Source organism: Scatophagus argus, chromosome 22 (assembly GCF_020382885.2).
Source record: "Scatophagus argus isolate fScaArg1 chromosome 22, fScaArg1.pri, whole genome shotgun sequence".
NCBI lineage: Eukaryota > Metazoa > Chordata > Actinopteri > Scatophagidae > Scatophagus > Scatophagus argus.
Window position 1 is genome coordinate 860,199 of NC_058514.1, and position 11,900 is coordinate 872,098.

Genomic DNA, 11,900 nt, shown 5'->3' on the forward strand with positions numbered 1-11,900 from the left:
CGACTGCACATATCCTGCAGAACTGTTCTGATAGGATGTCGGTTTGGTTTAACAGCCAATAAAGCACATATTTATACAAAGGAAATGATATGAGAGGTTCTAATTAGCAGGACTTCCTCACATGTCTTTGTACCTTTTCCCTGCCCTTCGCCCTCCGGGGTTTGCGGTCGTCTGAAGACGCTGATCAGCTGTCAAACCTGCCAGCACGACTCTCCCTCATCAACTCAGCTCCCACACAACCTCCCCTGGCTCAATATGTCACGGCGACGCACTGCCATCACGAGGGCTCCTATTGATCAGAGCATTGACAACATGTCCCATTCGGGTCAGTGCTGTGATGATGAAACTGCCATTTGGACATTGATGTGGTCAGCGGATGTTTCTTTATTCACACTGGAGACACTGACACAAGATAAATGATCTCAGACAACAAAGCGTCCTGCTGCTGCCTCGGCTCAGCTTCCTGCACGCCGATTCAGTGAACATTTACATTGTTTATTGGAAAGTTCTGTAAAGGTGCAACAATGCAATAATAATACAACACTTTGGTGTATTTGTACAAAGTGTACACCCACACTAGCAGGTGCAATGGAAGCAACACTGTTTGCATAGTTGTTGTTTACATCCAGAAAAAAAATTTGGCAAAAAGATCCATCAATTTTCTTTACCACTTATCCGTCAGGGTCGCGGAGGGGTGGGGCCTATCCCAGCTGACTACGGGCGAGAGGCGGGTTCACCCTGGACTGGACGCCAGCCAGTCGCAGGGCCGACACACAAAAACAGTCAACCACGCACACATCTCTACTTGAGGAAAGTAGAGCAGCCAATTAGCCTAATGAGCATGTTTTTGGTATTGTGGGAGGAAGTCGGAGAACCCGGAGAAAACCCATGCAGGCACAGGGAGAACATGCAAACTCCACATAGAAGGGCCCAGACCGGGATTTGAACCCAGAACCCTCTTGTTATGAGGCAACGGCGCTAACCACTGACCACGGTGCCGCCTGTGCAAAAACATACAGAATATAAAACTATCCTTTTATAACATGATCATAAAACACATCACACTGTCAGCACACACTTTATCCTTCTCTTTCTGTGACTTCTGGCAGCTGAACCTTCAAGCTTCAGCTTGGATTATTTCATGTTTTTCACTAAGATCGTCTCTGCACGGTTCAGCTTCGGTTTCAGGCTTTGCATCACGTCCACATGAATCTTCCTACCTGACTGGACGGACACACGGCTTATCGCTCTCTCTCGTGCGGTTAACCACGAACCTCACGTATCAGCCTTTACTTTACTTTCCCTCCATCATGAGCAGTGCCTCCGTTATCCTGCCCTCCCCCATCTGTCACTTCGCCTCCTCTCTCCTCGCTGGCTCTCCCATGACGTGACTAATAATAGCTCCCTGAAGTCGGGGCCCGGCAGTCCCCAGGGGCCATGTGTTGGTCTTGAAGGGCACGGCATGAATTGGCCACGCTTCTTTCCCTGCATGCTATTGGGCTTATAAATAGCAAAGGAGAGCGAGGGGGGATCTGCATAGCATTATATAAGCATCTGTGTGTTTATGAATGGGGGGGTTTGGTTGGTACATTCATAAGTCCTCGCTGCAGCTGCTGCTGTAAACCCCCTCCTCCCGCCGCTCGTCCGTCCACGTGTGAACACACTGGAATAAGCAAATTGTGTTTTCCTTCCATTTAATCACTTCTACTGTAGCTGGAATATCCAGCATCCGACAAGCTGAGAGACCACAGACTCAAGTCAGTTTGATAAACGAACGTGACTTTGACGCACAGCTCGAAAGGGTCAGCAGGGATGCAGTTTGGACAAGCTGTCGTAATTTAGGAAGTAAGACAGATTGATGATCTTATGTACATGTGCACGATGCCATCACGCTTTTAGACTTTTATTCTTTGTTGTAAATATGCACACACAGTCAGCATTAATCATCATGTTTGTACCATCAGCAGTGTCACAATGGATGACATTTTGACCATTTTGTGTGGCTGACATTAGCAGCTGATTTCAGTATCAGCTTTGGAGGACAAAACCTGAAATTTGATGGTGGATGTTCATGTGAGCCTCCATCTTTAAATCAGCTCCCACTAAATGCAAAAAATCAGAGAAACGTTGACAAACTGGTGAAAAATGGCTGCAAACGTCCAAATAAAGTTCCAAACACAAAACTGAACAATTTTGCTCATTAGCCAGGAGACAGAAACTGTTTTATCTTGTTAATAACTAATTCAGGATTGATTCTGATTTGTTTAGTCGCTCCACAGCTAAAAATAACAAAGTTTAACGCTGATGTTTTGGTGCATGAAGACGTGACCAGCAGAACACGACAGAATGAATGATGTGAATGCTGCCTTCTGTAGAGCCAAGAGTGGTCCAGGCTCATCAAAGCCTTTCTTCTTTAGATTTCCATCACTCACAGGCAGACAGTATCTTCACAGGTTTCTATATTTGCACGATGACCCCGTTTGAAAATGCTAGCTTTAGCATTTTGTTCCCAACCAGCACATTTCCCTCTGATGTTCACCTCGCTCTCTCCGCCCGTCTCTCGAGGCTTTCACAGTGAGGTACTCCGAGCCGAGAGCGAGGAGATAAGGGGGAAGCAGGACAGGATGATGGCTGTGCACAGAGTACAGGAGAGGGGGAGGATGGAGGGAGTGATGAAGAGCCCTGTGGAAAAGAGGAAGGCTTAATGAGTACGTTGCCCCTGATTCGGGCACGAGCACGAGGCTGGAGATGACAGGACTGTGTGCTGCCACGGGGGATGCAGCGTCGGTCTGCATGAAGCCGAGGCATCCCTCCCCCTCTTCCTCCTGCCCCTCCTCTTCCTCCCCCTCCCCCTCGTCCTCAGTTCACAGGAGCACACAGCGCAGCCACACACTCTCTAAAGACTCCTGAGGGTTGAATCCATGAAAGGCTCACCTGAACTCACAGACTGCAGAAACATGGAGGTCACCGCGTTGTGCGACACCTCCGCTTCCTTCATTCTCTTTGAGTGAAGAGAGACCAGCCAGCAGCCCACCAAAACGTTCTGCTAGTTCTGAAATAAAGTTAGCAAACTTTAATCCTTAACCACAACCAAGCAGTTTTTAAAACATAACCAAACTGCAACCACAACCACAACGGTGACATGACAGGAAGTCCTGACAGACCGATGTGGTTATCTGTGAGAAGGTGACGCAGTCTCAGTCTGTCACTCGCTGACCAACACGCCTGCTTTCAAATTGATTCTCTGACATTAAGAAACTTATCCTCACACCAATCACTGCTTCCCAGCGGAGGAAACCGGGGCCTACAGGAGCTTAGCGAGCGCAGTCACCGGCTGCTGATTGGCCGAGCAGCAGATGGAGGAGAGGGGTAAGAGTTCATGTGTGCGCTAAACTTTCCACTCATTTTGAGGAAGGATTTGAGGGGCTGCTCGGCCCTCCATCCATCTTCAGTTTCAGTGCCGGTGAAGCGGCCGTAATCCGACGCTGGGCTGGTTATAGCAGCAGTCCTTTGTGCCGCAGCAGCCTGAGTATCAGCTAACACGAGATAGCGAGTCCAGGCTTCGGAGAACGCCGTCACAGGTGCATCTGTGCAGTCGTGTCAGTGTGTGAATATGTGTGCTCAGCAGTGTGCGAGCGCTTTCGCTGTTCTCCTCGTCAGGTTTTCACGTTTTCATGTGGCCGTGTGTGTCGTCCATGAATCCCTCTGGAGTCTGGAGTCTTGCTGTCAGATCTGAACTTGCTTACCACCTCAGAGCAGGCTTCACCTGCTGTGGGAGGGGTTTCACTCCTTTGGTTTTAAAGGCCAGTTTACTGTAAATCTGGCTGGGGCTTGTTTAAACTGTATCTTTAACTCTGCTTCCAAACTACCAAATCCTTAACGACCTTCATGTGTAAAAAGCCCTGACAAAGACACTCGCCTCAGCTAAAGTCAAACTGGATTATAATCCTGCCCATTACACCTCTGAGGTCAAAGCTTACAATAACATATGGATCGAGGCCCATCATAAATCTTTGGCATGTGTGCAGATTGGCTGCACATGCACGACTGAACACGAAGCCATTTTTTCTCTTTTCAGTCTGATTTAGGCCTCAGGGCTCAGCATGTGGCAGCTTAGATCCACTTCAGAATGTGAACTAACAAGCCCAAGAAGCACAGGAGGCTGTGAATGAGTTGGATTTGTATGTTCATCATCCAGAGAGGATTTCAGACCTGCTGGCACGTATTCAAACTAAATTTAGTTTTCAGGAATTCAGCGGGATGTGAAGCCAACGTCTTGGTGGGAGCAGCCGTGCAGGAAGTCCTCCAGCTGTCAGATGGCAGTGACAAACTAACACTGTAACTACAAATAGAGTTCAGTCAGACTCACAGGATAACCTTCATCCTCTGCAGAGCCTGATAAGGGCACACACTCCCTCCTTTCACTTCAGATTTGTGCTAAATGCTTTTATTGTGAAGGAAGTTGGAACTTTATTTTGAAAACCAAATAAATAAATATTCACTTACTTTTTCACTGGATCAACTTTTTATGTTTGAACTTTTCACTTAATCTGTACACTGTAAAATAAACACTCTCTCACCCTGTGCCCTGAATTCTGCCTGTCAGGCGTAGATGACAGATTTCAGATGGTCAAACCTCATAGCAAATTGAGATATTTTGCCCCAAGATTTTCCTTTCAGGCTGCAAAGTGATCTTAGCTCCTTCGCAGGGCAAAAGAACCAATAAATCGGCCAAAAAATAAGAATGAAGTTTGCAGGTAGGTGTTATCACAGTATACTGAACACATTAGCTATTTACCAACAACACAACACAAACCTTCTCCTGCAGCTTTGGTGCACTTTACAATAACTTCCAGCTGCTGACTAACACCTGAAAGCCTCTTCAGACTGTTTCCACCCCTCAGACGGGACTGAATTATGAAGTCAGCTGATGAATCCGCCACACGGCAAAGCAAAGATCTTTTCTGGATGGCGCCTCTTTCACCTTTCTCAGGCGCTGAATCTGAGGGCTTATACTCATCCTTCTCACCTGACCTTTTTAACAGCACAGGTGAGATAAGTTCCAAGCTGCCGTGGAGTAAAGCTGAGTCTCAGATAAAGTCAAATTAAGCCTCGAAGCAGTTTCAGGCTCGAGCTCTGAGTTCTAATGATTTCTGCCAAACTAAAACTGTCAGTGGTTATCTGTTATCAGCTTAATGCTTCAGCGGGGCTGGGGATTCTTCTTCTGCTCCTCCTCCTCCTCCTCCTTCTTCTTCCTCCTGGGAAACTTCTCATGATTACTCTTACATGTGAAATCAGCATCAGACTGCAGATATTTCACTTTTTACATGACACATAACAAATATCTTCACCTTTCAGATGTTGTCACTGTGAGAGCTGAGTGTGAGTGAGCAAACTTTATTTTAATTGTATGAAATAAAATACAACAAACAGTAAACATCAGCTGAGTAAAATCGTCAAAAGAAGAAGTGGATGAAAAGTTGATGAAAATAAAACATATGAAAGGTATCGAGTATAACTCAAGAATCAAGTAATTCAGCTCAGAGTCAAACTTCTGGTTTTGACTTTATGTCATGACTTTCAGCTTTTTGAAACTTCTGAGTCTCATAATGATAAAACGTCACTCTTGACTCAGTAATCTGTCATATTGACATTATAATTTCATGTTTTTGAAAGCGAAAGCATTTCGCTTTCTATTGGACTCCAGTAGCTCATCATTGTGCATAAAACAAAACCTTAAGTCACTAAACCAGAAGTATTGGAATTATTTACGTATAAACATTTTTAATTTACGTTTGGAAGGTCATCAATTTGACTATCTCATGATTTAAATGTTGAGCTTTACTTCTCCAAATGTCTAATTTAAAAGTCCTGATTTTGATTAAAAGTGAAACATCTGCCTTCCTGTAACTATCTTTGTTTTTCCTTTCATATTTTTTGCCTCACCTGGCATTAAAAGGCTTACATAAAAGATCAATCTATCACTTTATTGATCGCTCTCTTCACTGAAGCCCATCAGACTCACACTGAAAGAGAAAATATCGCTCTGCTGGTTTCTCCCTGTTGCCATAGCAACACCGGGATATTTACACCGACATGCGGGCCTGACTGTCGCAAACAGCTCAGCAGCCAATTATGGGAGCCCGCTTGAGCCGCTTCCTCCAGATTCCTCCAGTCCAGCCTCGGACTGGGAGCTGAAACCTGCGGAGGGTTGCGTGTTCGAGTCCGTCCATCACGCGGCTTACATAAGGAGCTGCAGTGAGTCCAGAGGAGCGGAGAGCCCGCAGCCCTCAGCTGCACACGGACTCTACTGTAGAGCCGATGTGTTTTACAGTCTGTCTGCATTGCGTCGAACCCCCCCTCCTCTCCTCTTCGTCGCTCCCCTCACTCACTCCCTCACTCACTCTCTCCTGACCCCTCCCTCCCTCCCTCCTCACGCACTTTTTCCTCTACATGAAATCCTGCAATGTGCTTCCAGATGAGCGGAGACGCGTCCTCTGCGTCCTGTAGTGCGGGATCCTGCAGCAGTTCTCCTCTGAATCCTCCGCGGTGTTTTTCTGTCTGCTGTTTTACCCGCAGCTCACCGACAGGAGAGCCGCTTTCTGCTGATGCTGCAGTGTCCAGTCCTCCCGGTTCTCTCCATCAGACTGGGTGCTCCATCCGGCTTGGTTTCTAATAATTTCGTCCTCCGCCTGCTTCATTTTCAGCATGATTTTAATAAACTGTCAGTCAGGATTTTTGGTGCTGAGCCACGGTTCAAAGCCGTCTGAAGCCTCCTTTTCTTCCTCCTCCTCCTCCTCCTCCTGCTGCGGGCTGCACCGATCGACGCTGAAAAACTACACCAAGAGGATACGGATGTTAACCAAGTCAACATAGTCTATTAATTTTTCAGAGACTGTAAAACGAGATCGGTGTTAAAGCAGAAGTTGGGAAAGGTGCGCAGGGTGAAGACATTCCCTCCATCTGCTGCTCTCCAACCCAGACAGGTACATCTTTTATTAATCCTTTCCATATCTGAGAGAATATTGTAGATTTGAAGGATATTCATTTGCTCATTTGAACGTGTGAAATATTTATCTGACCGGACAACAGTTGATGTATGAGCTGAAACTGCCTTCGCAGCGAGGCAGCACAGCAGGACTGCAAACTTGAGTACTGGTGTATGCAGTAAAAATACAGCAACTGCAGCTACTGTACTGCACTGCATGATGTTTTTCTGTTGCTGCTGAGCAGATATACATGAGGGCTGAGGGGAGATCTCTGTGAGAAGACTCGATGCAGTTTGTTTCACCCTCTTGCAGGTGAAGGACGAAGTGCCGCAGAGAGAAAGAAGATGTTCAGATCGGAGATGGCGGTGATGATGATGATGATGATGATGGAGAAGGAAGCTCTGCGTAGCTGCTGGCCTCAGTAGAGGCTTCTTCCCTCCGACCTGCTGCTCCTCACCTTCACGCCGCTTCCTCCTCCTGTCCGCCACCCGTCAGGAAGGATGACCGTGGTGTCCACAGAGAACATGGACGAGACCTCCACCCTGCCGGGACACCCGCAGGACCCCTACCCGCCTGACGACGACCACAACGACCACGACGACCATGACTGCTGCGAGCGGGTGGTCATCAACATCTCGGGGCTGCGCTTCGAGACCCAGCTGAAGACTCTCGCCCAGTTCCCAGACACTCTCCTTGGGAACCCCAAGAAGAGGATGCGCTACTTTGACCCCTTACGAAACGAGTATTTCTTTGACCGCAATCGGCCCAGTTTTGACGCCATCTTGTATTATTACCAGTCCGGAGGAAGGCTAAGAAGACCGGTCAATGTGCCCCTGGATATGTTCTCAGAGGAGATAAAGTTTTATGAACTTGGCGTGGAGGCCATGGAGAAATTTCGCGAGGACGAAGGATTTATCAGAGAGGAGGAACGGCCGCTGCCGGAGAAGGAGTTTCAGCGGCAGATCTGGCTGCTCTTTGAGCACCCGGAGAGTTCAGGGCCCGCCCGGGGGATCGCTATCGTCTCAGTAATGGTTATTCTTATTTCTATAGTCATATTTTGTTTGGAGACACTACCAGAGCTGAAGGAGGATCCCAGTGAGCGGCTGCAGGTGGTGGGGAACACCACCGTGTATTACAACCCAAACATCCTCACAGACCCTTTCTTTGTGGTGGAGACGCTCTGCATCATTTGGTTTTCCTTCGAGCTCATAGTCCGTTTTTTTGCTTGTCCCAGCAAGGCAGCATTCTTTAAAAACATGATGAACTCTATCGATATTGTGGCTATAATCCCGTACTTCATCACGCTTGGAACAGAGCTGGCTGACGACCAAGGCAACAAGGAGGGGAAAGGAGGAGGGGAACAGGCCACATCTCTGGCTATTCTCAGGGTAATCCGTCTGGTGAGGGTGTTCAGGATCTTTAAACTGTCCCGACATTCAAAGGGGCTCCAGATTTTGGGGCAAACTCTGAAGGCGAGCATGCGGGAGCTGGGCTTGCTCATTTTCTTCCTCTTCATTGGGGTGATTTTGTTCTCCAGCGCCGTCTACTTCGCTGAGGCTGAGGAGAAGGAGTCGTTCTTCACCAGCATCCCGGATGCTTTCTGGTGGGCCGTGGTGTCCATGACGACCGTCGGCTATGGGGACATGTACCCTGTGACCATCGGAGGGAAGATCGTGGGCTCGCTGTGCGCCATCGCTGGAGTGTTAACCATCGCACTCCCAGTTCCCGTCATCGTGTCCAATTTCAACTACTTCTACCACCGGGAGACGGAGGGCGAGGAGCAGGCCCAGCTGCTCAATGTCAGCAACCAGAACTTGGCGTCGGACACCAACTCGAGCCGCCGCAGCTCCTCCGTGGTCAGCAAGTCGGAGTACATGGAGATCGACGAGGACATGAACAACAGCATCGATAACTTTAGGGAGGCAAACCTTCGGACTGCCAACTGCACGGCTCCCAGCCAGAACTGTGTGAACAAGGGGAAGCTGCTCACCGACGTGTGAGGCGGCGTCCAACGCACCAGTGTACATATTGTAGAAATACCTGGACGCTTTATCTCCATTGGTGCATTTTATTCTTCTTTTGCATTCAAACATGTTTGGATACTTACAGAGTTTAAAGCACACATGGGAATTTAAAAAGGTCAAGGCTCAGTTATTTGGTGACAACACAGTGGCAGAGTTGTTAGGCAATAGTTCAAAGATCAGCAGGTGTCGGGGGGAACATTTCTGATAAATGACTTACTAATTTTAGACAGCTGTAACGCTGAATTATGTTATTCCCTCAAACTGAAGGGGATATATATCTATATATATATATATATAACGTATTCAAGATCGATAAATTATGTCACAGTGATGTCATTGGGACTATTTTGGTTTTTGGTCACAAACTGGAGGTTTGTCGAAAGATGTGTTTACCAGACAGGAAACGTCAATCAAGTCCATTTTGGGAAACTGAAGGTTTTGGCTCTTGCCCCAAACGAGGGACCAAAAGTCCTGAGATTTGGACCTCAGCTGCTTTGATTTTGATATTTTGGTTTTTGTTGCACCAATATATCCATTATCTTTAAAATATGTTTCTCACAAGTCGCCCTCCATAGAAGTACAACACCGAACTGATGGAAAACCCCTTTAGTTTCATAGTGCAACCATGAATAATGTTCTCTTTGAACAGGAAGTAAAACAGATCATACGAGAATACAATAATAGGACAGTACAGTACAGCGACAATTAAAGGCAGCTACAAAAATATATAAACAAAAGATAAATAAAATGAAAAGATTTTAAAAAGATTAAGACACAATTTGACACAAGAATTGACAGGAAGTCTCCCTGACACCTTCCAGGCTTTGTGCAGTCGACTCATAGGATACAAGAAGACAATGAAGCCCAACTGGGATTTGAAGAACACGACTTTTCAGTGGATTACAGCTGAACTTCAGACGTGTTGTTCTGATTCACGTCCGGTGACATTTTGGAAAACTGGGCCCAAGACGTCGGTCGATGTTTTTTTTTATTTTAGGCACCTTATCAGAAACGAACAGGAAGTGTGCCGAGCCTCGTGGAGGATTATGTGCACTGCTGCTGCTACAGATCGACCGGAGGCTCCCTGTATGATGCCATGCAACACTCCTTTATATAGAAGCATGTGGAGACTCTCTTCTCTCTTGTATTGGCATGCACAAGACGTTACCTCATTTTTGTTTTTTACATTTTTTGTTCGTTGACTCTCATTTTCTCCTCCTGGAATCATAGTTTTATTTTTCTCTCCCTCTCTCATTTGGTTTCACCAAAAGTGCACTGGCTATTTATTATTGTTTAAGTTATTTTAAAGCATTTACGTGTTGAATGTTAAAGGGAACAGGAACACTTCTTTTTTGAAGATCATGGCATGTCAAAATACTCAAACATTATGGCCTAATTAGCTATGGTATAGCTGTGTATACTCAGTGCATGACTACAGTATTAAATTGCTTGCAGTTGTGGAAGGACCTCATGAGCTGGAGGACGACGATGACGATGATGACGATGATGATGACGATGATGATTCTCCTCATTGTTGTCAAGCTAACAAGGGGATGCATGACGGAGCGAACTGCCGAAGGGGACAAATCTGCTGGAAAAAAACAAAAAGAAAAAAGAGGAGGAGACATTTCTGATGATCTCTTTTAAAAAAATGACATTTCAGAAATTACATCCTCTTTTTCATTTATTTAAAGCTTTGAGTGCATGGGATCATTTTATGTGATTTGTGACCCCATTTTTTTCTTCTGCATTTGACTTTTAAACAGTGTTGAGAAGGAAAGCAGTAAAATTTAACAAATTTCATAGATATATCTACAATTAGTTTCTAGTGCCTTGAACCCCGTCTCATTATAGGATTGACTAAAGTGCCTCCCGTTACGACAGACAGCGAAGAGCTTACTGAGTGCAGCTTGTTTCCTCCTGCCATAAAGATGCACATCTGCTTCCTGCACATCTGGAAAGAAAAGGGTAACTGACAAATACGTTTGGAGAAAGAATATATTAGAGATTTTTGGGCGTACAGAAGCTCACATGAGTCCTGGTTGGTGACACATGGCTGCGGTGCTCAGTTAGCCACTCAGAGAGTTACAATATGGATTGTTTGCATGCAGACCCAAAGCAGCATGTTAGTCCGTCTCTCAGTTTGTTCCAACTTCCTGTCTGTGGCTTTCTGCTTCGAGCCCTTTGGTTCCTGCAGCTGCTCAGGGGCTCACTTACCAAACCAACAGGAGGAAACGGTACATTTGTGCATTAGGGACTATTTCCAGAGGCGGATTAATCCACATTTGGTGCTATTGTGTAGTGAGTATTTGTGGCAGCAGGACGATGTGTGTGTGTTCATGGTGATGAAGCAGGGACAGCATGGCAGCATCAGGCTGTGATACGCACAACACCTCATAGTGTTGTTTGACTCAGAACATGGGATTTAAAGAACAGCACCCGATCTGCCATTTAATGTCAGTAATACAGAAACAAACGTTCGAACACATACATCCAAGAACAGGCTGTAAAAACCTCCACATCTCCCAAAATACTGAAAACCGAAAGACTTTCAAAGCTGCGGCTCTGACCGCAGCACGAAACATCTCAAAGGACTCGAACCAGCGGCTCCAGTGCTTTTCCACCATCAGCAGAGCCTGTACGACGTCCTCTGGCTGCGCCAAACACGGCCAGTCTCTGAATCCAGGGACCAGAATGCTGAGAAACGAACCCTGCTTGTAAGCTTGAACGAGCCCTTCGAGTCCGCAGCTCCTGAGTCGTGTGACGACGCTGTTGTTACTGCGGTCGAGTCGTTTTCCAACCTGCCGTATCTCCATCAGACTGCATCTCGGCCGCAGCACTGCAGTGTTTTATATGGTTGACTAAGGCTTACTTTGTCCAGCATGTC

The 11,900-nt window shown here is 46.5% G+C and overlaps 1 protein-coding gene across 1 annotated transcript; it reads left to right on the forward strand.

The window, feature by feature from the left end:
• Positions 1 to 5,784: 5,784 nt before the first annotated feature.
• On the forward strand, positions 5,785 to 11,304 carry kcna1b (potassium voltage-gated channel, shaker-related subfamily, member 1b). Its single transcript, XM_046379431.1, has 2 exons — positions 5,785 to 6,986; positions 7,302 to 11,304. The coding sequence occupies exon 2, from the start codon at positions 7,490 to 7,492 to the stop codon at positions 8,987 to 8,989; it is 1,500 nt and encodes a 499-aa protein (XP_046235387.1). The 5' UTR covers positions 5,785 to 6,986; positions 7,302 to 7,489; the 3' UTR covers positions 8,990 to 11,304.
• Positions 11,305 to 11,900: the final 596 nt, after the last annotated feature.

Coding starts and splice junctions, on each gene's coding strand:
- kcna1b (XM_046379431.1), top strand. CDS start 7,490: ATGACCGTGGTGTCCACAGAGAACATGGACGAGACCTCCACCCTGCCG.